Raw genomic sequence first — 27,947 nt, 5'->3', positions numbered from 1 at the left:
TTCTCTGGCACACCCCTCAGGACAGAAATCTTAGAATACCTGGGTACATATATACAAGACATATTAAAACTTATTAAATAATTTTATTCTTTTCTCCTTTATATTACTAACAGTAGCCCATATTCAGCATTTTAGAAAACCTGAAGAAATAAAAAAAATTGGGGGTTTACACACACACATATAAAAATATATATTCAGATAAGCAAATGTTCATCACATTGCCCAACTTTAAGAGTGCCAAAAATAAATAAATAAAATACCTGCAAATCAAATGAGAGGGCTAGATGGCTTTGTTAAAATTCATTTTAACAACTTTAAGTGAGCAACCTGTGCTAATGAAATTCAAGTTAAAGTTACAGCCCGTTAATATGAAAGAAAACATTGTGTGTGGCTACTGAGGAGTGTTGCTTAAGCAGAATCTGCCTTGTGCTTCTATTAGAACACAGCTCTGCAAAAAAAGATCAAGAAAAATTCCAACTTTTCTAACAACCGCCTTATTATAGAGAGGAAAAAATGTAAAAAGTATTACCAGCTTTTAACAATGGACATGAAAATTGGAATTGTAGGTTTATGAAGTTTGAATAAAAAAACAAAAAGCCAACAAAGTAAGATCCTGGGTAATTAACTTTGACTTTTAAAAACCTACAAAAAACATAAAATATTTGCTTGCTGGTGCAACAGATTAAGCCCACAAGCAATAACCTGAACTATCTCGTCCTTATCAAGTACTTTAACAGTGCAAAATGTTAGTTGTCTCAGCTCACCTCATTCCATCACTGAAGCCTGAAGATGAACCATCTCAGAGAGGTATCACTACCAAGGAAAATGCAAAGCAGCCAAAAAAAAAAAAAAAAAAAAAAAATACAATGAGTCACTCCCATGCCAGAGTCTCAAAGGTAGAGAGGCAGTTTCTTATAGAAGAGGTGAAATAAGTAATTCAAAATGTCCATAAGCTAACAGAAGATACAGTATTGAATCTTTTGCCACAAAAAACAAAGAATAATTATATTGCTATTTTGAACAGTATTCAACGTGGACAAGTAGATCTCGATGCTCGGTGGCTGGATACTGTATATTGCACTTGGGACATTCCACCAGGCTTTCATTTAGTGCAGCAGTGGGACTTTTTGGTGAGGCAACTTTTACCCTGTTTTCGGACTCTCCTTGGAAAGTGACTAATGGCTCTGTGAAGGCAAATTCACGAAGCTGCTTCTGAAAAATAAATGTATACGAGGTAGTTATAAATTACCCAAATTACCCATGAAATACCAGGATTGGGTATTTACATGGATAGAGTTTATTAAAATGCTTAGAGCCAGGGATGCCTGGGTGGCTCAGTCAGTTAAGCATCCAACTTCAGCTCAGGTCATGATCTCACCGCTTGGGAGTTCGAGCCCCATGTCAGGCTCTGTGCTGACAGCTCAAAGCCTGGAGACTGCTTCAGATTCTGTCTCCCTCTCTCTCTGCCCCTCTCCTGCTCATGCTCTGTCCCTTTCTCTCAAAAATAAATATATGTTAAAAAAATTTTTTAAAAAATGCTTAGAGCCAGATATAAAGGTAGACCTATATACAAGGCTGGCAAAGTTTGATAGTTTTGTAAAAAAAGGGCAAGTTCAGCAAGTAAAAAAAAAAGAAACTACATAGAATTAAGAGTAGCAAAGAATGTTAGCAGATCAAATAGGTTACACATAGAAATCATAACAATATTGTATAATATCTTTGTGACTTTCCTTCTTTATGGTTTTTCCCCCCCTGAGGAAGTCAGAATAGTCAATACAGCTTTAAAATGAATATTTTACAGCATATTCTAAAGATGATGGACAGCAGGAAAACAAAGAAAAGTACAGGAAAATTATGGAATCTTTTTTATACCCTCCGGCTTCCTATACTTTGAAAAATAGTCATTAACAGAAATGAATTATAAACTTCAATTTCAAATATTATATGTGGTCAAAATGAATGACGTACTACTAAAGAACAGAGTCAAGATATATTTTGTCTTTTACTCATAAAGAAGCTACAAATGATTTTTTTAACAATTGTTTTTTTCCTCTTCCAAAAACTGAGGAATTCTATTTGCTACATTTTACCATCTGCAAATACTCTGCAGTACTAGGCATGAATAAAATATGTGCCAGGGTGCGTGGGTGGCTCAGTCCAACTTTGGCTCAGATCATGATCTCGAGGTTTGTGAGTTCCAGCCCCATATCAGGTCCCACACTGACAGTGCTGAGCCTGCTTGGGATTCTCTCTCTCCCTGCCCCTCCCCCACCCATGCACGCACGTGCTCTCTCTCCCTGTCTCTATCTCAAAATGAATTAAAAATAAATAAAATATGTGCTAATGGGACATAATACGCACACACAGTTACCAACAGGTTTGGTTCAAAAGCTTCCTAGTGAGATGAAAATAGTAAGTCAAAAATCACTTCCTCATAGAAACAATCTTATTTAAAATGTTTATGTTTTAAAAGATTATGTGTTCAAGGTAACCCACAAAATGTGCTTAACTCAACATGCCTGCAACAGTGTATTAACAGAACCATCCATTGTCACTAAAAACGACATTTCTTTCTTTCTAAATAGAAAAACATGGTTTCAGTTCAGGATTTACAACTGCCCTCCCTTACCCCACCTTGCCCCAGGCCAGCCCGTTTAGTGAGTCTAGAGTCAAAGTAGGGAGAGGTGATCCCGGGCACCAGTAATGTCATTGTTACACAGAGGCACACAGGGCCCCTCCTTCTAGTGCTCTGGGCTGATGCTCAAAGGGCAGGTGCTTCCAACGAAGCAGGGTTCTGCCTGTTGATTTGAGAAACAGCCATGCTTGAAGCTGTATCCTCTCAGTCTGGGCACTGGTTTGATATATAAATGGGAAAATGGCAGCAAGAGAAAGAAGAAAATAAGTTTTAGTTTAACCATTCCAGACTCACCAAGGATTCCAACTGTGTTATTTGATTTCTTGCTTTTCGCAGTTCTTTAAGAATTATGTGCAGTTGGTGCTGCATATTTTGACGGTCAAGTTTTTCATTTTCGAAGTCTAAAGTACATGCGTGCATCTGGAACAAATACCCAGGCCGAGAGAATTATGGTTAGTATATACTGTCGAGTTCTCTTGACTGGATGCTTGCATTTTTTTTTTTAGCACAAGAGGCAAACATTTGCTGTGTCTTCACAGCAAGAATTCATCTGAGTACAGTGAGATGTTGATAAATAGAAAAGCTTCTGGTTGGGGGGTTGGTTTATCCAAGGAGCAAAGCCAGGGCTTGAGGTGAGTGAGGAGCAACTTAAGAAGTTGCTGGTTGGGGTGTGTCCTCTCTGAACCCCCTTCTGTTCTGGGGCAGGGGGAGAAGGGAAAGAGATAGCTGTTCCCTGGTTTGGAATACACTAAAAATCTCTGGTCTATATCCTGAGAACAAGTGGTATCTCTGAGTTCTACTTGAAGTTATAAGATGGCCCTCTTGAGGAGATCCTGCTCACTTGGAGTAGGGACTACAGAAGCCATGCAGGGAACAGTAAGATTTACCGAGGCAAACATTACCCTGTCAAAACAACCGCCATCCCCCCTCGGGATCTGGTTTAGCCTAAAGATAGGAATAAATGGCAAGCACAGATGGTCACTTATATTTTTTGCTATGGTTGTTAAAGTTTATTAAAAACATTTTTCATGACTTTCAAATGGTTCTTCATAGACTAGTGTAAACATGAGGAACAATCCCATTTTCTAACAAGTTAAGCTGAATTTAGAAGCAGCCCCAGTCGGTACCTGTTGTTCCAACAGAGCTACCCTTGTTTGTTCTTCCTGATGCTTTAACAGAGATGTGTAAAGAAACTGGACCTGTAGGATGGAAACAGAGCCAACACTGTCATATCCACTCTTCTACTGCTTGACTTGGGATGCAGGGGAGGCTCCCAAATCCATCTCTACTCCGGACGACACCTGCTAGTTGGGGTGAGTCCCGGCAGCTGGTTGGTTGATGGCTACCTGTACAAGGGGCTGAGCAGCACCACCCTGGCTGAGGGCTCCCTGAGGCAGAGACTGTGAGTCCATAAACAGCACTGAACTCTGCAGTGCACACACCACTTTCCTGGAGGTTCTGACATCTGCTAATATTTCTGATAGGTTAACAAAGCTGGAGGTGCCCTGCCTCCTTGCCTGCAGAGTTGGAACAAAATTCCCCACCATTTCTTTTTTAAAAATTTTTTCAGTGTTTATTTATTGTTGAGAGAGACAGAGCGTGAGCTGGGGAAGAGGCAGAGAGAGAGGGAGACACAGAATCCGAACCTGGCTCCAGGCTCTGAGCTGTCAGCACACAGCCAGATATGGGGCTTGAACCCACAAACCGCGAGATCATGACCTGAGCCAAAGTTGGATGCTTAACTGACTGAGCCACTCAGGCGCTCCCTCTCCACCATTTCTGGTTAATCTTTTGTGAAGATCACTGTTCACACCTGCAGGCACAAACCAGGGTGGTAAAGACTAAGAAGGCAAATGTTACAGACTGCTTTGTTCTCCCTCTCAACTTCTGGATGATTAAAAAAAATTACTATTCTAATGGCAGCAATAACGAACATTGACCCCAGCCCCTTTATTTTACAAAGCACTTTCACATTCTCTCAGTTGACCTTCACAAAAGCCCTACGAGGCAAAAAAAAAAAAAAAAAAAAAAAAAAAAAAAAAAAAAAAAGACTGCTGTTATTAACTTGGCATCAATAATCTTCAAGTCAGGGAAGTTAGCTGATTTTCCTAAGGCCATACATCCTGAACTAGAGACCAGGTGTGGACCCCAAATAATGTTTTTTTCATTATTCCATGCTGCCAAGCAAGATTTAAATTAATGAGTTTCTGCTGAAGTAGTATTCAATTCTAACAATCCTAACTTAGTAACTCCAACGTTACTGGCACAGATACCCTGGCAGGAGGTCATGAGCGCAATGAGAAGGTGGACGGTATCAGGTGAAGGAATTAACTTGAGCACGGTATCATCCAGATCAAGGTGCCTGCCTGGGAACCAGCACCGATTCCCCTCTTTGCTTCACACCTTTCGGCTCCTCACACATACCTGCCTCCTCTTCCCCGAGGGCCTCTGTACACGAGCTCCTCCACAGGAGGGAATTCCCAGTCACTCTCTTCACAGGCTCCTTCTTCCCAAAAGACCTTCGTGCAAATACCGTCTCTGCAGTAAAGCCTCCCCCGGCCCCCAGTTCTTGTGTCATATTGCCCTGCTTTATTTTCCTGAGTTTACTTGGTTATTTAGGTACTGGTTTACGGTCTGTTTCCATTCTAAATAAGAATCCTAGGGCAGGGCATTTGTTCCTTGTTGGTTCCCTAGTGGTTAACATAGTTCCTGATGCTTGGTAAGTACAATGGCAATTCTGAATTCTGAATCACGGAAAGTCTTCCTAGTTAGGCTCACCTGAGATAAGAGCTCCTCAGATCTCTTCTTCTCTTCTTCAAGCTTTTCCCTCGCAATATCATTCTCTTCCTTGAGCCTTTGTATTTTCTCCGTCTTATGCCTATCGTCTTCCAGATGTTGTACATCTGCCTTTCTTTGTGAACACAGCAGTTGATTTAAATCTTGGACTTCTTTCTGGGTTTCTTCATATTTTCTTCGAAATTCACTAAGTTCAAAGCTCAACTGAGTTATGGTCTGTCGTTCAACCTCAAGATCTTTTTTTGCATTTGCCAAGAGATGGTTGTAATATTTTTGCTTTTCTTCTTGAAGATAACCTATGACAAACACATTGGGTCACAACTCACTTTACAAAACATAATAATCCTGAGAAGTTAAAACTAAACACATTTCTGTAAATAAGTTCTTATGAAACGAAAAGTCAAGAGATAGGGTAGACATCCAATGGAACAAGAAACAGAAGCTCAGGAACATTATTTGAAGTTAAACTAATAAACAGAAGAACTGAAAACAGTAATATAGCTATTCTATGGGAAGGGAAAATCAGCAATGTCTAAAAAAGATAAATCAACAAATAGAAATATAAGCTCATTATTTATAGGATACTCACCAAAATCAAAACCAGAAATGTTAAAAGCGGCTGCCCTAATGGCAGGAGGAAATAGCAACTGGGATGGACTATGAAGAGTGGGGCAAGCCCTCTTATACTACTATTAAATTACTTTAACAAGAGCTTACATTACTCTGATAAAACACATATACACATAGAGAACATACTGCCAAAGAAGAAATTAGACTTAGCCCACAACTAAAATCTTACTTTTATGTGTAATAAACTTATAAAGGAATTACAGTTAAGTAGCTTTGTGCCCAATTCCTTTTATATTTTCTTTTTCAGCATTAGCTTCATTTTAAATATTCAAATGTGAAGCTCCAAGATTAGGAGTCTTGTCTCCCTTTCTTTAGCCTTCTGTTTATATAATTCAAGGCTTCAGTCCCATTAGGGCCATCAGTCTTTTTTTTTTTTTTTTTTTTTTTTTAGGATTTCATTTTTAAGTAATCTCTACACCTAATGCGGGGCTTGAACTCACAACTCTGGGATCAAGAGTCGCACACTCCACTGACTGAGCCAGCCAGGCGCCCCGTGCTATCCGTCTTTTAACAAGTGCTTTGGAAGGGGGTTTCTTTTCTCTTCTTAGCTCGTCACCTGGAGCTGCTGAACCTATCTTCCCATCTGTAAAATGAGAATAATGTCCCCTCCTGCCCCACCTCTTAGAGTTCTTGTGAAACTCAATGTCAGAGAAGCTGCGAAGAACTTGACAAAAAGATTGAATCATCCTTAGGAGCCTTCATTTCAATTCTGTGGGAGACTCACAAGACTGAAAAATCATCTATAAGAGGTATTCTTTCTCCTGGGATTGATATGAATACATGCAAGGAAGCAGAGTAAAAAGCTAATCAGTAACAAGGCTGACCCTGGGGGAAATAAAGCTGGAGAAGATCTTTGAAGGCAGAGAAGGACATGCATGAAGGAGAAAATTTAATGTGCCTTCAGAACTGCCACAGACGCATTACTCTGTGGCTGTGCCCCCTTTTATCAAAAAACAATGAGAAAACAGACTTGGTAACACAGTATTTCTTACTTCAAGGTTAGAAGATTTGCTTAATTTACTTTCTAACACTTATTTATAAAAATCTAAATTTGATGAATCTCTCCTTTTGGAAAATGTCAGGCAGGCCTACCCCAAAAGAACATTTTTACACCAGTACCTTCTGATTCAGCCTTTTTTGTCTGCTGTGGGAGTGAATGAGCAGCTGTTTCTGATTTCTGTTCCAACTCGAAGATCTTGGCTAAAAGTCCTTTTACGTAGACCTCCCGCTGCTGATCATACACAAGCCACTGCTGATTTTTCTCCAGAGCCTTGAAATGAAAATGAAAGCAAACCATTAAAACGAAAAACCAAAATCTTTAAATGGAGAAGGGAGCCAAAGTGATGTAGCCTTTCTCAGTGCACAGTCTTGTGGTTCACATAGAAGTCTGGTCCGCCACCGCATGGCTTGCAACCTCGAGATCCATTCGAACATCAGGCTCCTTCAGAGCACCTAACACCATGGCAAAGTCATGTTTCCATGGGGTCAAGTTCATTTCTCTGCTGTCTCCTATACACAACTTGCTTTGTATCTGTGTCCATGTCATTCTCTGTAAACTAGGATGCCTCTGTGGCAGAGGCGAGGTGCACTGCTCGGGCTCCCTTTGAGAAAGAGGGATTTCCACTCAACACATAACTCTGCTCAGGAGCTCTCCATGGGGACATAGACCCTGTCAGGCTTGCAGCCTGGTGCTCCTGCCCAGTCCTGCCACCTCCCTTCTACTCTCACAGATGTTGCTGCCCAGTAAACTGACCTCCGAACTCCATCTCAGTGGCTGCTTCTCGGAGAATCAACTTAAAGAGCCGCCCCCCTTTTGATCACCAATTTTCATCCTTTACATCTCTTACAACTCAAGCAAAAATCCCAAGCTGGGATCATTCACTTGGTTTGTATAGGGGCTTATGAAGTCAGCTGTTACATAGATCTACATATTTTTAAAAAGTATTTTACCAAACATCTTCAGATGTTTATCTGTGCTTGCTATATCTTTCAAATAGTAAGTTTCTTAAAGTGGTAATTCCTCTGAGGAATCTGCTTTTATGTACAATATGTATACTCAAGAAATTATTTGAACGACAGGGTAATATTAATAAAATAGGCAGTGTCTATTTAAGTTAGCTGGTAACAAGGAAACTGATTCACTTTACCATTACTGCTAACACAAGTTTTTCATTTTGGTGACATCTTTCCCTCAAGAAACTAGATATGCTCTGATAGCCTTACCAGGCTACCTAGCTTAAGTTTGAAAACCTGACCCCACCTGATCTGTGGCAAGACACTAGCAAACACTCCTATAGGAAGCTACATTAGCTATAGTGGGTAAACAAGCTTTAGTGGGTAATACATGGACAAAGGTATGCAGATTTCTAAGGTGGTTCATTATTATCAATCAGGACAAGTTCATATCCCCTCTGATTCTAGCTCTCACTGTTCTTAACCACTGGATCCTTGGAAATTCAGTGAAAGGCAAAGGAGTCTGCCAGAACAGCCTAGTATCCCCAGCAATCGCACACTACCCCACCCCCTTGACCCCTGCCCTAGTTTTGCCAGGGGAGGTGGCAGTTTTGTTCATGAAAGTGGGGCCCAGATTCAAGTTGAAAGCTAGGAAAAAAGATAACTCATCTGCTGGCACTGGGGGGAAAAGTCTAGAAATTCTTAAATAGCACCGCTATGCAATGAGATAACTCTTCTCTCCTTTCTAATCTAGAAGTTCAGTCCAAGAAGACGGGACTGTCCCTTTCTCGTTCTTTGCTCCTAAGAGGCTGGCTAGGGAAACAAGTCTCAATGACTATTTGTGTAGAGAGGCTGTGCATTATCTAAACCTGATGTCACCTGTGCAAAATGTTACAGATGAAGGGTCCCAGAAGGGGGCACACACAGAGATGTGAACATCCGTTTCTGATAGCCAAGCTCATTTGTACTGAGTCCTCTGGCCCTGGTGCTCATGCTATGACCTGTCTGCCCCTGTCCGAATGCCTACTTGAGCAATTATTCACTGTTGGATCTTGGTAAACCCTGGAGATAAGAGGATTAAGAGAAAAAAGAAAAAAATGTGTCCATTTTTTGCTCAACAATACAGATCCTCAGTTTGAAAGTGATTTCCCCATTAAAAGAGTATGAAGAGGCACAGGTTATCACCAAAAGCTTCAGGTTAATCAATACCATGATTACTCTGTGTTTTGGGGAAAAACAGCTACTCCTAATAAATTCAGTTCAACCTTTCCCTTGGTCCCCCAAAGTGCTAAATTGCTTTAATTATATTAGTAACAGAATTTTTGAAAGCTTCATAACACCATTTGCTAAAACTGAAGCTATGTTCCCTTAGGCTAACATTAAAATGGTCCACAATTTGCCTTTTCCCATCTCTTCAAGTTACAGCCTGGCCATTTCTGGCCTCCACTGCCACCTTGCTGTCTACAGAACTATACACACTCTGTGCCTTGCTTAAACTCTTCCTTCTGCCCAGAATGCCCTAGAACTCCTTCCTATATCACCTGCTTACTTAAATCCCACCTTTTCAGCAAGTTCCAGTGCATCCGGGCTTGTCTTTCAAGACTCCTCACCGTAACTGCCCTCACCAAGTTCCCTCTCCTTCGTAAGCCAACAGTGATTTTAATGTCTATTCAATCTATTTGGCATCTTACACTCATGATCTTGATTGCCTCCTGACGATTGTTCTTATCTGAACTAGAACATGAGCCCCCAGAAAGCTGAGCCCAGGCTTGTTTAGAGTCCATAGGTTCTACTCATGTGTTCGATGTTTCCATAGCAAGCAGCTGCCTGATGAATGTTCATGAATGATGGTGACGACATGGAGTGGAGAAACAATGATTGACAGAATCAGCCAAGCATCCAAGCAAGGCTTTTAGACCCAGACTGAAGTTTGAGAGTATTCAGGAAAGGGAGGAAATGGCATGAAAGAACCTAGTAGACGTTCCTTACACACAGTAGAACAATACATTTAGAATGATTCAAAAAGAATCAAACACCCTCAAGAATCTATTACTCATTAACTAAGGAATGTATGAAAATGTAATCAAACCTCTTTGTAATGGAACTATCACAGCTATTTCTGTGATTTTAACAAGTGCATAATATATACACCTTGTGTCATAATTCATCCCAGACCTGCTGGAATTTACTATTATCAACGGTTGAAGTGACAGCCAGGATGTAAAATTTCATATCCTCAGGGGTGCCAAATAAAGATGGTACAAACGTAAAGTTCTTGACAAAAATGTTGCATGGTCCAATCACACTGAAGTAAAACATACATACTGGAATACATCTTCAAAAGTGCTCAATTCTTTTTACTCACGCTGCATTTGTTGTAGGTGTGCTGAAAAAGGAGGGGCTCCCCTTCCCTACAAGCTGGCATCTCCCCCGGGGAACGAGATGGGAAAGGTGGTAAGGAACATACTGGACGTTTTTGGTTGTATATCAAGGCATCTTCTTTCAGATAAGAATTTCTATCTTTTTTTTTATTTTTTTATTTTTTATTTATTTATTTTTTTAATTTTTATTTTTGGGACAGAGAGACAGAGCATGAACGGGGGAGGGGCAGAGAGAGAGGGAGACACAGAATCGGAAACAGGCTCCAGGCTCTGAGCCATCAGCCCAAAGCCTGACGCGGGGCTCGAACTCACGGATCGCGAGATCATGACCTGGCTGAAGTCGGACGCTTAACCGACTGCGCCACCCAGGCGCCCCAAGAATTTCTATCTTTAAAGACATAAACGACTGAGTCTCAAGTCTAAAAAGATCTCTCTCTATAAAAACCCTTACGTCTATAGAGTTCCTCTAAACTTTGCTAGGCTCTTTCCATGAGCATCCTACAAACTCATGAGCATCTAGGCATAGGGCTTAAAGAATTTTCAGTGTCTTGTTTTCTGTAGAACTAAGAAACGGATTACAAAGACAACGATAGCATCTGGAATCAAAGACTTAGTCCAGGGCCCTCCAGTCACTTGACCAGACACTTTTCTCTCTGCACCTGTCATGCAGTTACAACATTAATTCTCCTCACAGAGCTTAAGAGTTCTGTACTATATACTCAAATTTAGTTGCCGAAAGAGGTATGACTCAAAAAGCAGGCACATATCCAAATACTTAATAAATCATATTAGTTAGATGCTAAAGATAACCTAATTTTATTTCAAATTTTAAATTAGTCCATCTTTAAGAAATATTTCAATATAAATAATCCAAGTTAACATTGGATGGTCATGAAAATTTTCTTCTTTTAAATGAACCCAGGACCACCTAGGTGGCTCAGTTGATTGAGCGGCTGACTCTTGATTTTGGCTCAGATTATGATCCCAGGGTGATAGTATTAAGCTCCACATCAGGCTCCATGCTAAGCATGGAACCTGCCTAAGATTTTCTCTCTCTCTCTCTCTCTCTCTCTCCCTCCCTCCCTCCCTCTACCCATCTCCCTTGCTCACACTTGCTCTAATATATATATATTATATATATTAGTATATATATATTATATATTAGTATATATATATTATATATATTAGTATATATATTAATTAGTATATATACTAGTATACTAATTAATATATATACTAATATATATAATATATGTATATAATAAATGAACCTGTCCATACATTACTTAAGTATGAGAAACAGAACTACAGGTTAAGATTTGAGGTGCAATATTCTAAAAAGCCACGTGGTGGCAATATTACTTTATTAAAGTAGCAAACGTTTCTTTACTCGGGCCTCTTCTCACTGACTCTGCATTTGCTTTCTTCTCTAAATAGTATCAATAATTAATGGATTTGATGGCTATCAATAAATGCTGATATTAGTTTTGCATCTTTAGAGCCATCATTATATTACAATCTCTTCCAGCTTTGTGTCTTCTACACATTTCTAAGGCATACATATAACATTTCCACTCAAGTTATCAATAAAAATATGGGACAGAAGTGGGCGAAAGAGAAGCCCTGTGGAATGCTACTAAAGTTCTTCCTCCTGGCTTCCCAGAGATGCATTACGTAATTCTTGGCAAAAACTGAAACGCAGGTTGAAATGTTAGCCTATACTGGAGAAATAAAAAATGTGGGTCAATTGACAAAACTGGAATATGGATGGTAGATTACATAGAAGTATAGTGTCCTTGTTAAATTTATTAAAGTTGCAATCTGTACTGTAATCATGTAAGAGAACATCTCATTCTGAGGAATATATATTGAAGTATATAGGTTTAAAGGGCTGTAATATATGCAACTCACTCTCAAATGGTTTAGAAAAAATATTATATGTGGGGGGGTATTGAAAGAGAGAGGTATAAGGTGGAACAAAATGTTAACAATGTTTGAATTCTGGTAATTAGTATTGGGTGTTCTATGTATCGTCTTCATTCTTGTAACTTTCCTGCAAATTTTACTTTTTTCCAAATAAAAAATTAAATAAATAAATATTACCTATGTTCCCTAAATTCTGTTTAAAAATCAGATTTTTAAAATTAAGAGCAAGAAATGCCTATTTCAACTGCCTCTTAGCTATTTGATTTGCAAGTTAATGACATTGTATGTTTACAGAATGAATGCCACGTAATTATTTCAAAATGTCAGCCAGACCTAAATGGCAGCTGAGAAAATGATACAGCTGGGCTTTAAGAAAGGTAAACATGAGTTTTTAGGGCTTCTTTTAGCAAAACAAATACTGATTCTTAAAATAGGTGGGCAAAGCACTCCAGGAAGCTTTGCTCCAGGAAGCTTTGCAGGAGACTGGAGGAACGGTGAGGGATTGGAACTGCTAGGCTCTCAAAGCAGAATAATGCCACAGTGCCTATGCTCAGAGGAGTGACAGGTCGCTTTCTGGGCTCCCTAGTCTCCTCCTGGGCTCAGAGACAATCAGAGCTAAACCATCTCTTGCTCCTCAAACATGTAAGTTAATACAGCAGCAGCTGGGAATTTGTTGGAAATGCAGAATCTCAGGCCCTAACTCTGACCAATGAAATCAGAATCTGCATTTTATAAAAATCGCGTAGTCTCATCTGCACATGACAGTCTGGGAGGCATTGCTCAGTCTATTGAAGGTGAGTTGGGTTAAATTTTACTCTACTTGTCTAAAAGCCTTTTTAAGGTAAACAGAGCAGAGAAGTACAATGTGATCCTTAAGTAAGCCAGGAAGATAACACAGAACAAAAAGACTGGGTATACATGCATAACATTTCAAAGTTACTTTAACATAAAGAATTGCCATTATCTAAAAATAACCTTAGCTGATATTTGAAGCAGTTGGTGCTGAGACGCCTAAAAATTACATAGAAGTTTAAGATGATAGCATATTTTTTCAGGTACTAATAAAATTCAAATGTTCTAGATAATGGGGATATAGCAGTGAAAAAAACAGAAATCCTTCCCTCATAAAACATATACCAATGTACAGACAATGGAATATTACTCTGTGATCAAAAAGAATGAAATCTTGCCATTTGCAACAATGTGGATGGAACAGAATGTATTATGCTAATTAAAATGTTAGAGAAAGACAAATATCATATGATTTCACTCTCATGTGGAATTTAAGAAAAAAAACCAGATGAACATAGGGGAAGGGAAGGAAAAATAAGATAAAAAGAGAGGGAGGCAAATCATAAGAGACTCTTAAATACAGAGAACAAACTGAGGGTTGCTGGAGGGAAGGAGGGTGGGGGGATGTGCTAAATGGGTGATGGGCATTAAGGAGGGCACTTGTTGGGATGAGCACTGGGTGTTGCATGTAAGTGATGAATCACTAAATTCTACTCCTGAAACCATTATTATACTATATGTCAGCTAACTTGAATTTAAGTAAAATGAAAAAAATATATATACCAAATGTAAGAGTCATGTAATAAAGTGAGTAAAACATATTATAAGTTTAACAGTTATATGTGATGAGGGGAGAAGTTACAAAGCAAGAAAAGGGAATAGGAATTGTCTGGGAGCTATAATTTTAGAAAAATGGCTAGGTAAACCTCTGGCCCCACTCCCCACCCTTCCCCCTTCCGGAAAGTGACAATTGAGTATTATCTGATGAGGTGAGGAAGTGGGTCATGAAGATATCTGAGGGCAGTGAGCCAGGCAGAGAGAAGAGAAAGACAAAAGGCAGTGTAATGCAGGAGTAGCTAGAAAGCCAGCATGGCTGGAGTGGAAAAAGGGGAAAACTAGAGGTGGGTAGGTAATTTATTCATAGATATGTGCATCTGGTAGGTACTGATATACACAGAATGATAAAGGTCAGGGTAACATACAACACAAATAACTTATTTTGATAGATCTTTAAAAATTGTGTTTCTTCTTTATCTTAGTTACCTTTAGGTAAATTACTTTGATAAGGCTACTAGAGTACTCTGCTATAAAGACACTCAACAGATTTAAATTCTTTTGAAGATCAAATAGACTGCAAGGTACACCTGCCAGATGAAATAAAACAGGAATCTTAAGAGCAACTTAGAGCAGGGCAGACATGCCAGTAATATTTCTGGAATCAAAATACCTACCTACTGGCCTAATAATTAACTCAAGAATTTTATACTTTGTATATCTGATATTAAAACTCAAAAAAATACAGTCCTGAATTTAGTCAATTCCTAATGAAACACTTCTTGTATTTAAGACATAAGTTTGAAATAATATAGCTTTACCATATATGTAGAAAAACCTCATATCAAATTCTACAGAAGACGTACTGAGTATACTAAGAATGTGTTTCCTTTTCAAACTATGAAAGCAAATCCTGGTTCCAAGGGAAGAATTTTAAATGAATAGGTACATCTTGCATGGATAAACAAAAAGAGAAAAAACTATAAATTAAATTATGCCATAATAATAAAATAATTGGGCAAACCAGATTGGGTGTTTGGGTGATTTCTAAGGCTTTCTAGCCTACTTGTGAGACCATGATTAGAGGAACTGGCCCTCTTGAATGCCTAGAAACAGATTTAAAGATAGTAATCTAGGGAGATGATCTCACACCATTCAGTTCTCTGTCTCAACAGAATGTTTTTAAGTCACAAAATCAATGCTGTCAATTTCCATGAAATTTAAGAATGAATGAATCAGTCCTCTTTTTCCATAACTTAATAAAAGGAAACTGAACTTACATCTTTCAGCTGTATTTCCATTTCATGAACATTACTCATTGATGAGTTGAAGCAGCTTGTGGCCACAGTCTGAAATAAACCAGTATTAGTTAATATCACAAATTTAACAACAGAAGTTTCCTCACTATATTTAGTTCTATAATAACACAGTATACTTCACAAGGGCATCCCCAAAATCCAGATCTAGTATATGCTGATGAGCCATCATGCCAGGTCATGAGTACCAGAAGAGAATGAAGATCTGGAAGCTTCCTCAGCACACTGGAAGCCCTGAGATTTCATAACTAATTTGACTTCCTAGGGCCTCTGGATCACTAGAATACCTCAGTGCATATGAATTGCCCAGTGATTTTTACCAAAATGAGATAAAACAAATAGAAGTCGGCTCTTAGATGAAATCTGGAAAATACTAAATTTTCAAAAGATAAAAGTTGTTTTCTAGAATTATATTTGTATTAAAAATATTAATTAGTGTTAGTTAAACAGATTTTATAGAACTGGAAACATAGTTTCTCTCCTCTTTTTTGGTTCATTTTCTCATAGAGGAAAAAAAAAGAGAGGAAATAGATGGTTAGGTACCCATGCTAACCAACAAAACTCATAAGCAGCTATATTTCACTCTTTTTAACAGCTTAAGGAAACAGATCTGTGTGAACACTGGCAACAAATCACAAAATATTTTTCTCCAAAGGTACTCTAGATACTCACCCTAGTATGTGGCCCTTCCTCTCTCTCAATTTAGTCCTCTTGGTAAAAACTAGGACAGAGATAGCTCACCAAATCCCTTTCCATTTTTCCCTGGGCATACCTGGACTTCACATTCAGCCTTCACTGTGCTTAGTGAGGCCATAAGACTGAATTCTGTCCAATGGAACGTGGACAGAAGTGAAATATGCCAATGCCAGGCCTGGCTCCCAAGCCCTCGCCCAATGCTCCACACAGTCTCTCTAGCTTACATAGCTGTACATAGAGGATCTGGTGGAAGGACAGGGAAGCCACTAGAAGGAAGGAACCTGGATCTGAGTGACCCTCTGGAGTAAGGCACTAACTCTACTCTAACTCTACTCCTCCACTCTAACCTGCACTAAACTGTGACATGAGGGGAAAAAAATGAACATTTACTGTGTCAGACCGTGAGATTTGGAGGTTGTTTGTTATGGCAATAAAACAGTCTGACTAATACAGAAATTAATAGTGGACAGCCTACACAATTACTATAAGAATACATTTTTTAAAAGTTATCGTTTATACCAGGGTTTGTCTTTCCATATTTGAGAGTAGAGAAACTAATTCTTGAGCTTTAAGGAAAAGTATTAGGCAACCACTTTGGATCTGATTATAATTTTCATGAGTTTTAGCTGCATGGAAATTCTCTAGAAAAACTTAACCTCTTTGAATTCACCTGTAAAAATACTCAACTGCCATTCTATGAGAGGGCACATAAAGGTGCATGATTACACATAAATGTATACGTCTGATCACTCTGACTACTCTGAATGGAAGAGAAAGTGCAAAGACCCCAAATAACATTGAGGTATTATATCTGAAAGCAACAGATTTTCTTCTATAGGTGTTATTAATAGTTGTAACGTTAGTATTATCCAAGTGTCCAAATTTATTAAAGAATCAAAGATCTGATCAACAAGAAACTATTTACAGAGCACTTTCTATATACCAGGCACTGTGCTAGGGGATTTAGATATATTATCACATTTAATCTCCAGTATTCTTTCGCCATTTTTGGACCTCTTTATCTCCTTCACCTATTTTAATCTCCAGTATTCTTATCTTGATTTTACCACTGTGGAAACTGAGGTTAAGGAGAAGGGTCTGGTAAATTCTCTCTAGCACTGCCTCTAAGACTAGAAAGGTTACAGTCACACAACTAGCAAATGGCAGAACCAAAATCTGAACTCAGACCTGCCTACCAACAAAGTCTTGCTCTTTCTGCTACACTAGAAACTTTAAAACAAAAGAGGGGAGCAAAAGCACTTGTAGTTTCAAAAAACATGCTTGATATTATCATTGCATATCTCAAATTTGAAAACAATAACAAAAGGAAGCCTATTGTCTTCATGATACAAACTACAGAAAAAAAAAAAAAACAGCCCAAAAAAATCTTCTTGGATGTTGTAAATACACAGTGGATTCTGTATTCCGAATATTCCCTTGTGCAAAACAATGGTCTGGGGAATGGAGGGAGCCATGTTAACTATTTTTGCTTATGGGGAGGGTATCAGACTATAAACAAAAAATAACCTGTTGGTATACTATACTGTTTCAACATTTGACAAGTGTGTTTTAACAAACTCATTCTTCACAAGAACTACAGATTGTATCAGAAAGGAAAAAAAATCTGGATTTAAAGAAACGGCAAGTACCTGTGATAAATGAAGTGTACTGGCTTTGCTCTCAAGTTCAGCAAGCCTTGCAGTTGTAGCAGACAACTGTTTTTTCAATACATCTGTCTCTTCAGACAAGGATTTCAACAGCTGCTCCCTCCTTTCGCCTTCCTTTGTTTTCTCTTCCAGCTGTTCAAGCAATGCGGTACTACTGTATTTGGCTTTCAGCTGCTCTCTGAGGCGCTGTATTTCTTTGTCTTTCTCTGTGAGATGATAAGCATTCTTCTGCCTCTCAGCTTCCAGGACTCGAATTTTCTAGATATAAACTAAGAAGAATCTTAGAACAAAGCCAGGTCAAACATGGAAATAAACAACATCCAACAAGCATTTACAGAGGGTTTATCACACATCAAGTCAGCATTACACTAGACACCAGGGCCAAAAAGAAAATGAAGCCAATGTCTTGTGCTCAGAGAGCTCCAGAGAGGGAAACCAATACATGAATGCAATATGGTCGGTGCTGTAGTTAAGACACATATAAAATGAATGGGAGAAACCAACTCTGTCAAGGGTGGTAAGAGAAAGCTAATGAAAAGCTGGCTCCCACATGAGTATGTGATAATCACCCCTCCATCATACCAGTTCCGATCATCTTAAAGGCTAAAAGTCAGTCCTACAAGAGATACATGCTCATCATTGAACTCAAAGCAACAGAACCTAAAAATTACAGAAAATTACAGCTGGATAAAAATGCATTCATTAATTTGTTTTTGTTAATAAATGATTTGGTAACAAATCTAAAAGCTGACCTTCAAAGGACTGTTCACATTTCCAAGGATTTAAAAGATAAAGAAGGCACACTTGTTAAGCGGCTGCTTACAGAGGTGGGAAAGCATCTATGGAGAGTCCATAAAAAGTTAACTGACTTGGGGCGCCTGGGTGGCGCAGTCGGTTAAGCGTCCGACTTCAGCCAGGTCACCATCTCGCGGTCCGTGAGTTCGAGCCCCGCGTCAGGCTCTGGGCTGATGGCTCAGAGCCTGGAGCCTGTTTCCGATTCTGTGTCTCCCTCTCTCTCTGCCCCTCCCCCGTTCATGCTCTGTCTCTCTCTGTCCCAAAAATAAATAAACGTTGAAAACATTTAAAAAAAAAAAAAAAAAAAAGTTAACTGACTTTATATGCTAACAAGGTAAAAACAACATAAAACTTCAAACTTGCATGAGGATGAAGGGGAGAAGCAGTTGTTCAAATATAATGGGGAAACTGAGTTAGGTGACCTTGAGAAAATGAAGGGATTTAAGTCGCCTCAAGCTTAAGATAAAGCAGTAGTATGATACAGTTACCAAAACAAAGCCCACATAATTTTAGGCTTTTGTAGAAAACAACATCCAAATTAGTAGAAATAATACTGCCATTTCAACCCGTGTTTGCCACTGTGCACGATATTGGGTGCATAATTCAGAAGGAATATGAACACATCACAAAATGTTCAGGAAAGTAACCAGGATGATAAGAAGCTAGAAAAGCTGAAGAAATGGGATTGGTCTACAGAAATGTAAGATGAGGGCTGCCTGGGTGGCTCCCTCAGTTAAGTGTCTGACTCTTGACCTCTGCTCAGGTCATGCTCTCACGGTTTGTGAGTTCGAGCCCCACATCAGGCTCTGTGCTGACAGCTCAGAGCCTGCTTGGGATTTTCTCTCTCCCTCCGTCTCTCTCTCTCTCTGTCCCTCCCCCATGTGCACACACGCTCACTCTCTCGCTCGCTCTCTCAAAATAAATAAATAAACTTAAAAATCTATATTAAAGAAAAGTAAGAGAAAGCAAGATTTCCTCAAATATCTGAAAAGTTGTCAAATGGATAAAAAAATAGACTTGTTCCATGCAGCTGTAATAGGTACAATTAGAACAAATTGGTAGAAGTTACAGGAAGTGTAATTTCAATTGATTACAAAGGAACAAAGTTTTGACAATGAGTGTTTGTTTAAAGTGGAAAGAACTGGAAAGAGATCTCTCAGAGAAGCTATTAGATTCCATCACCAGATTGCAAAATAATCTTTGTGTTTAAGAATTGGAGATAGGGACGCCTGGGTGGCTCAGTCGGTTAAACGTCTGACTTTGGCTCAGGTCATGATCTCGAGGCTTGTGAGTTCGAGCCCGGCATTGGGCTCTGTGCTGACAACTCAGAGCCTGGAGCCTGCTTCGATTCTGTCTCCTCCTCTCTGCCCCTCCCTTGCTTGTGCTCTGTCTCTGTCTCTCAATCATAAATAAACGTTTAAAAAATTAAAAAAAAAAAAAAAAAAAAAGGTTTATAAGGCCACTCACCTCCAAAAGTCTGTGTTTGTCTTTATCAGTCAGCTTTCCTTTTCCACTTGTGATTTCATCCACTGATGTTTTTAAGGCTGCAATTTCTCCCCTAAATTTTTCTAATGCAGTTTCTGATTTGGAGTTACTAGGCTTCGATCCCCATTTACCTTTAATTAAACTTTTGGGACTTCTGGAAGACATCTCTGAAACTGTAAAAATAAAAATACAATGATACTTTATTAGTCTAAGTTTGAAAGGCTTGGAAAGGTAATAACCTATTTGCTAAATAGAAGAACATTTCTATCTCAATAGAAGAGATACAGCCAAACCAAGGGACTGGGAAAGGCTTCTGGCTTGCTGGTAACAATACCGATTCTTTAATCTGGGTGGTGGATACATGGGGAGAATTCACCTTTTAAAAATATGTCAACTTACCTTGATGCTCACTGAGTAATGTACAGAATTGTTGAAACACTACATTATACACCTGAAACTAAATAGCACTATATGTTAACCATACTGGTATTAAAATAAAAACGTTAAAAAACATGGACACATGTTTGGTGCAGGATTCTGTATGTGTCATACTTCAATGAAAAAGTTTCATCTAAAAGAAAAAGGATCAATGATTAAACCATCAAATGAAGTCTGAATGAAACAGATCACAATCAAAGACATTTTACCCAGGAATAAAAAGCTAGTGATAAGTATATAATTCTGAGCACACAGGCATTGAAATATCATTACCTGACATAATGATATGTCCTGTTTTAGAAGATAGGCCTAGTTCAGATCTACGTAGTCAGTTGAGAGAGTACAGTGGGGCAGAAGTGAGGAGAATCTAAGATCAGACATTTCTAGGAAAAAGAGGCACAATATTCAAGAATTAAGAACAGTGGCCAAATTGAGTAAGAAACTTAGAATCTGCTAACAGTATCTGGTAACAGTGTAGAAGAAATGTATAATATTAACTCTAGGAGCAAAATAGTGAAAGATACTGCGCATATAATAAAAGTAGCTTTAATTAGGGAGATTAAAAAGCATTTTTCTACATTATGGATCCCAAGATAAAAATAGTGGTGGTGACTCAGGTAAATTAGAGGGATGTGTGACCATTCATGCATTTAAAAAATACTGGAAAACCTAATTTACCAGGCAACATCATAGGTGCTGGGTATAAATGGGCAAAAAAAAAAAAAAAAAAAAAAGAAAAGAAAAGAAAGAAAAGACAAAGAAACAAGAGAAAAAGAGACATGTTCCCTTACATAATGGAACTTTCAATCTAGTAAAGGAGGCAAGGACACAATATAGATTCTCAAATTGTAAAGTCGATGCTCTATAGGAATAAATGATTCTGGTAAAAAAACAGGGGAGACCTACTCGGTTAAGGTGACGGGGGAAGGCCTGCCTGTGGAAGTGACTTTTACGGTCATCCTGTATGAAATCAGTCTGAAAACACCAGAGCTGTGAAAACTGAGTGGAACAGACCATCTAGCGTAAGGTTAGTCCTGGATTTTTGCCCACTCTAAGGTGAAAGGCTGAGGTAACTAGTAAACCGATTAAGACCAATGCAAGGCTATGGCATCTTGAGAACCTGCCGCCACAGGAAGTTCTTTCCTACATGCTTCTGTTAGTAACACATGGTTGACTTGCTATAATGGGTTGATATGACAGAAAACTACTTTTCACCCAAGTCACTGAAACACAGAATGGTGGAACCACATGGATCAGTAGAACGGGAAGGAACCTATGGACGTTCGCTTCCTGACCTCTGGACAGAACTTTGGTCACAAATGACTATTGTTTCTAGCTTCTCAACTAGATAGACCCTGCTGGGATCTCCCAGCTCCCCACCATTTAGTCCTCCCAACCTCCTTTCCCTGGTTTTTTTTTTTTTTCCTACTCCCATCAGGCCAATACTCACAGAGTTCACACTGTTCAAACTTTATCTGGCCCTGCTGCATCTTCTCCAGGACGCCTTCCCTCTTTATAAGCTACATTGGTCACAGGATACAATCTGGTACTCGATTGTTTACTCCCACCCTACACCCACTTAAATTTGTTCAGCAGTTGTTTCGGGGGCTGAACCTTGAATTATTTTTGTCACTCACAGAATCTAACAGCCGCTGTTCAATAAATATTTATTGACTGGCTGAAGTGATCTAAGGCATCCTGGACAGGAGATGGCCAAAGAAATCTTGCAACCCAACAACCTGCTCGGGCTCCAAGTGGAGGCGAATCTTACAAAAACCCTCACATAAGATCTACGTGGGGAAACACAGAAATAAAGAAAAACTGCAAAACGAGGCACTTTTTTTTCCCCTCACCTCTAAAGTGAAGATGTCTGTAGAACAGACATGAACGTGCTTGCTAGTCGGCAAAATGCTGTACTCAGGAAAAGACCTCGGCCAAGTCACTTGGCCTCTCCGCACCAAAAAAAAAAAAAAAAAAAAAAAAGGAAAAGAGGGTGATGATACCCACCGCAAAGATGAAAGGAAGGATCGACCCGCTGACGGTCGAGGCTCCCAACCTGGGGCAGGCACGAAGTGAGCGCCAGGGAAAGGGGACATATATCAGGGCGAGCAGAGATGGAGTCCAAACGGACGCGATCGGCCCGCTGACCGCGCCTCCCTCGCGGTCCAGCCTGGCCCCGGGGCTGTGGACCCTGGCCGCCCTCGCCACCCTCGGCTGTCGTCTCCTCGCCGCCAGCCAGCACCTGAGGCGAAGCGCGGCGCTCGAGTCCGCCCAGTCACACCCTGCGGCGCGGGCGCCGCTTCCGGGAGTTTGAATCCCGCGGCTGCGGGGCGGGGCACGTCACTGCCGGCGGGGGCGCGGCCGGCAGGAAGGGGGGAGCGGCATACGCGGCGAGCCCGCGCCTCCCCGATTGGCTGCGGCCTCCGAGAGGCGGGGCCTAGACCGGACGAAGTGGGTCCGACGGGGCGGGGTCAGGGGGAGGGACGGAAGACTGGAACTCCGGCCCAAGGCCCCGCAGTCCTATTTTGGGTTTTTTTTTCTGGGTTTTTTTGAGGTCTCAAACCTCAGACTCGGTGTTTCTTTGTAAGCAGCGGATTTATGTTTATCTGCTTTGGGGATGAAGTACATTACTATGTTCAGTGAGTTAAACCCAATAACTGAACGGGGACTAACTCGTCCTGTGTCCTTGAGTGTCACTTGCCCTTCTAGGTACCAGTTTTGCCCTTTGTGGAATGGGAGAACTGCCTTCCCCGAGAGCACAGCCTGTCTTCCCATTGGGCTGAAGCTTTCTCCTGCCAAAAGTCAGGGGTGGAGCATTGGAGAGTGTAGCAGGTGGGAGAACTGATAGGCACGCCCAGACAACTTCTAGATTATGAGTCTTGCAGGAGACCAGGCAGCCCTTTGCTCCAGATTGCTGCCCTCCGGCTTGATGTCTGTAGGTCAAATCTGAGTCATTCTTAGCTGCCTACAGGGCTCTATTGCTGCAAAGGGGCACAAAGAGTGTTTGGCAGAGCCTAACATTTCTCTCTTAGACCAAGCATAAACTCACCAAGATTTAATAATAGGATACAGTAGCAAAACGTCCTGGGAAACCAATGTCACACACCAGAACTCTAGATTACGACTGCATCTAACTCCTGGCTTGACTGCCTCTTACTGGATGTGTGATCTTAAATAAGTTATTTAACCTCTCTGAGCCTCAGTTTCCTGATCTGTAAAATAATGTAAATAATAATATCTACCCTCTAGAATGGATATAAGAATTAAATGGAAGAATCTGTGTAAAGTGCTTGGCATTTAGTAAATGCCCAGTTGACATTACCCATTATTACACAAAAAGTAACAAACTCCTATGTAACTAAATAAAATGGATGAGAAGCCATGTAGAGAATTTTAAGGATTTTTTTTTTTAATAACGCAAGAAGATAACATTTGGTCCCTGCTTCCAAAGAGCTCACATTTCTGATGGGAAAGTGAATAGAATTGAGCTCTTTCACATCTGTTGTGTTAAAGTGTCAGATGGGATTGGGGTGGGAGGAATTCCTGGCAAAATAAGGGAGGTTGTGAATGATATGCATTGCCCACAGTTGCAAGGACAAAATTAGTTTCCATAGAAATTTGCAAAAATTTTTGGAGTGACAGAGAAAGAAATCTCCCTGCTCAGTTTAGAACCAAAATGGGAATAAAGAAGAGAGGGAGTTGGGGGGTGGGGAGACAACTCTGTGAAGAGGGGTGGCACCTGGCAGACTGGCAGTGGGGGACCTGCTGGGCCAGACACCTCAATTACACATTCTTCTGGTGGGAGCTCCCTCTGTGACTGGGGACCCCAGAGGAAGAAGAGCAGGCAGGAGACTCACTGGCCCCATGGCTTGCTGAATTTTGTAATTTTGTAATTTCCTAATTATTAGACCTGAAAATCAACATTTGCTCTTCACCGACAGGTGCCGCCAGGCATGAAGTGTGAGGAGCTGTAGTTTGTATAAGGCCTCACAAAGGTGCTAGGACTTTGATGCTGACTTCACTCTGAGGAATCCTAGGGCAAGGATTCAGAGAGCAATCTAACAGCCAAGCAGACTGGATATTTATTTCAGCAGGTTATTTTATTTTCTTCCCAGTAGGAAAATCTACTTGTGAAACCAGAATGGTACCAACAGCCTGCTGAATATGTTTAGCCTTAAGAAAAAGAAATAGTGGGGCTGTTTGTTGTAGGTGAGTATGATCAACACCTTTGAAAGGTTAGGTCTTTCCCAAGACCTAAAAGGATAGTAATGAATGCCCAGGGCCTCACCAGCAGATACCACGTACTTTCCAAATACAACTTTCGGCAGTGAGGGAAAAGTTCCTTCTGCTCTGTCCAATATGTGGGACTAGACATACAGCTGTTGAGTGCTTGAAATGTGGCTACTGTGATTGAGGAACTGAATTTTTCATTTTACTTAATTTTAATTTAAAACCTGGTAGTTGATTCAGTTATTGGAAAACTTTTAACTATGTTTGGAACAACTTGGGTCTGCAAACCTATTTTTTTCAACTGTAAAGTTTATGAAATCTAAATACAGATGTATTTCTAATGAAAATTTCATTTCTGAATTGGGATGTGTGAACTACACAGCAGATTTCAAAAACTAGTATGAAAAAGAGAACATAAGGTATTTCACTAATAATTTTTTATATTTTTACATGCTGAGATGGGGATGCCTGGGTGACTCAGTCAGTTAAGCATCCGACTTCGGCTCAGGTCATGATCTCGCGGTTCATGAGTTCAAGTCCCGCACCGGGTTCTGTGCTGACAGCTCAGAGCCTGGAGCCTGCTTCAGATTCTGTGTCTCCCTCTCTCTCTGCCCCTCCCCTGCTCTCACTCTGTCTCTCTCTCAAAAATAAAGAAACATTAAAAAAAAGTTTTTTACATGTTGAGATAGTATTATTATAGATATTTCAGGCAAAATCAAATATATTAAAATTAATCTCACTATTACTGTTTTTTACTGTATTTACTGTGAATTTTAGAAAATTCAAAACAATAAATGTGGCTTCTGTTACATTTCTATTGGACAGTGTCGATATGTACACGATAAATGTTCTTTAAATGCAGGAAGAAAAGGACCAAGTAAACTCTTGCCTCCTTCCAATCCAAGTTTCCCTTCAGTAGGGATTTTTCTGGAATAAGTAGATGTAATCATGTCACACATTCCCCAACACACTTAAAACATTTTACTGACCCACCTTTGTTCTTGGCATAAAAAAGCAAATCCCTCTTTGTTCTCTCAGGCTTAGCAGGGCTAAGCCTGGTCTCAAACTTGACACCTTCCATTCCTTGACCAGGCAGGTTTCTTCCTGCCTCAGGGCTTTTTCCCAGGAAGCTCCCACATCTGTGATGCTGCCACTATTATCTTTTCCTACTTCCCTTTCAGATCTCAGCTTAATCCTCACTGCCTTAGGAAAGGCTTTCCTGCCTCTGAGAAGGAGATTTTCCTTCTTTACCAGCTACTTCTTCAAAACATTCGCTGTAGTTATAATCGCACATTTATTTGTTAATGATTCTTTGGTGTCCTGTTTCCTCACTAGACTGCAAACTCCTTGAGGAATTTGTCTGATTTTGCTCACTATCGTATCCTCAGCACCTACCATCACCGTGCTTGAACAAATTAGGAAGCTAATAACTATTTGCTCAATGAATGAATGAATAAATAAATGAATGAATGAACTGACCTGGGTGTTCTCTGCCCTAGATTACCGTGGAGAAATAGACAAATTCTTTACTCTCCTCCTTTCTGTTCTCAATATTCCTTAACAGGCACAAAAAAGCATCATTTTAGAGCCCGGCACTTTTCTGGGTCGACCCACTGCTCTTTCCTGGGTTAGATAGAGTTCATAGTCAGCCACGAAGGGCTGCGTTCTAAATCTGTAAATAAGGAGACACCCTTAGCATTTAACTGAGATCAAAGCAGCCCTATCAGTAAGTAACACGTTTGAAAGCCATTTCCGGGGCAGGTTGGCAGATTTTCTCTGCTGACTAATCTCACTTGGGAGAATTCTTACCAGCCAGTCAGTGATCCTCCTGACATGGTTTTCAGTTCTGTTCTGTTTTCAGTTCTGTTTGATGAGAGCAGCTCCTTGAGCACTGACAGCTCTGCCTGTTTTAGCTCCTTTTAAATTAACTTTTAGTCTGTGGGGTTATTAAAATGTTTCATTTGTATCCAGAGAACTGGCATGTAATTTAATCATTTTGCTTCCCTGCAGAAAAATGCATCTTTAGTAAACCCCCACTGCCACTGAGGCATGGTGTAAGGAGGTAAGAGCATGGAGTCTAGAGGATAACCGCGTGTGTTCACATCCCGGCTCCGCTTGCCGGGAGAACTTAGGCACTACTTAACCAAACTGGGCCTCAGTTTCCTCATCTGTAAAATGGGATGATAAAGTGGTAATTACCTCATAAGATAGAGCAGTGGATGGATTAAATGAGACAAAATAAAAGGCTGAGGACAGCGTCTGGCACAGAGTGAGCACTCATTAGATGTAAGTTGTTATTAACAGAGCAGACAAGTGTCTCTGAGCTGCTGTCTGCCTGCCTGCCTAGGCTCACTGCTTGACTGCTTCACCTCACACGTGATGTTCTGCCAACACCAAATGGCTTGAAGTTTCTAATGCTCACCATGTGTATTTGTTTAATGCTAGTTCAAATCATACATATGTCGATTCAACCATTAATCCAGAAGTCCCCGACTTAACAGTTTTACGATGGTACAAAAGTGATATGCATTCAGTAAACACCATACTTTGAATTTTGATCTTTTCCCGGGCTGGCACAATCCATTGCAATCCTCTTTCATGATGCTGGGTAGCAGCAGGCCGCAGCTCCCAGTCAGCCACACCATCACAAGGGCCAGCAACCCATACAAATTACAACCATTCTGCTCCCATGTAACCACACTGTTTTTCACTCTCAGTAGTGTATTCAATAAATCATACAAAACAGTCAACGCTTTGTGTTAAATGATTTTGCCCAACTACAGGCTTGTGTAAGTGTTCTGAGCACATTTAAGGTGCGCTAAGCTAAGCTATGATGTCTGGTCGGTTAGGCATGTTAAATGCATTTACGATATGTAAAGCATTAAATATTGACTTATGATATTTTCAACTTATGATGATGGGTTTATGGGAGTGTAACTGCATTGTAAGTTGAGGAAGATCTGTATTCAGTCCAGCTGCCACCTCCTCCAGAAGCCCACCCTGTTTGCCCTGGCCTGCCCTGTTAGATACCTGTCTTCTCTGTCTCCCTCTATCATTACACTCACCCCACTGGACTATAATTACCTTTGAGCTTCTTGCAGAGAGGACATGTGTGTTATTCATCTTTGTAGTTAACGTTGTACTTGGCACCAAGTGGATTTCCAGTAGCTGTTAGCTGAATAAAGGCACATGTGCATGAATGAAGCATCCTTACAGAAGAATGATTGGAAGGCACTTGTCTATCAAACATTTTGATGAAGAATTGTTATTTCCAAAAAAGTGAGCACAAGGCTTAAAATGATTCCACTTTTCCCTGTTCTGTTTTTTTTTTTTTTTAGGTTTATTTTAAAATATGTTAATACTGAATTGGAGAAGTTCAGATTCATTCCTATCTTGTATTTAGCTCCTCAATTGCCTTGAATAATGATGCTAT

The 27,947-nt window shown here is 40.0% G+C and overlaps 1 protein-coding gene across 6 annotated transcripts; it reads right to left on the bottom strand.

Moving 5' to 3' along the window:
• Nucleotides 1-63: 63 nt before the first annotated feature.
• CEP55 (centrosomal protein 55) lies at nucleotides 64-22,575 on the bottom strand. 6 transcript variants are annotated; one of them, XM_047826394.1, is made up of 10 exons: nucleotides 22,292-22,575; nucleotides 20,558-20,667; nucleotides 19,829-20,013; nucleotides 17,549-17,824; nucleotides 15,168-15,236; nucleotides 7,181-7,331; nucleotides 5,414-5,727; nucleotides 3,763-3,834; nucleotides 2,930-3,055; nucleotides 64-1,212 (listed from the first exon to the last, which is right to left on the bottom strand). In XM_047826394.1, exons 2-10 carry the CDS (start codon nucleotides 20,562-20,564, stop codon nucleotides 1,012-1,014), a joined length of 1,401 nt encoding a protein of 466 aa, XP_047682350.1. In that variant the 5' UTR covers nucleotides 20,565-20,667; nucleotides 22,292-22,575; the 3' UTR covers nucleotides 64-1,011. The 6 variants fall into 6 exon arrangements, with proteins under 6 accessions (XP_047682350.1, XP_047682351.1, XP_047682352.1 ...); XM_047826395.1 differs by lacking the exon at nucleotides 22,292-22,575 and adding an exon at nucleotides 22,138-22,279; XM_047826396.1 differs by lacking the exon at nucleotides 20,558-20,667 and having other exon boundaries at nucleotides 19,829-20,019.
• Nucleotides 22,576-27,947: the final 5,372 nt, after the last annotated feature.

This window comes from Prionailurus viverrinus, chromosome D2 (genome assembly GCF_022837055.1).
Source record: "Prionailurus viverrinus isolate Anna chromosome D2, UM_Priviv_1.0, whole genome shotgun sequence".
NCBI classification, from domain to species: domain Eukaryota; kingdom Metazoa; phylum Chordata; class Mammalia; order Carnivora; family Felidae; genus Prionailurus; species Prionailurus viverrinus.
The sequence above is the reverse complement of the archived record's forward strand: the minus strand, read 5'-3'. Positions and strand labels throughout refer to the sequence as shown.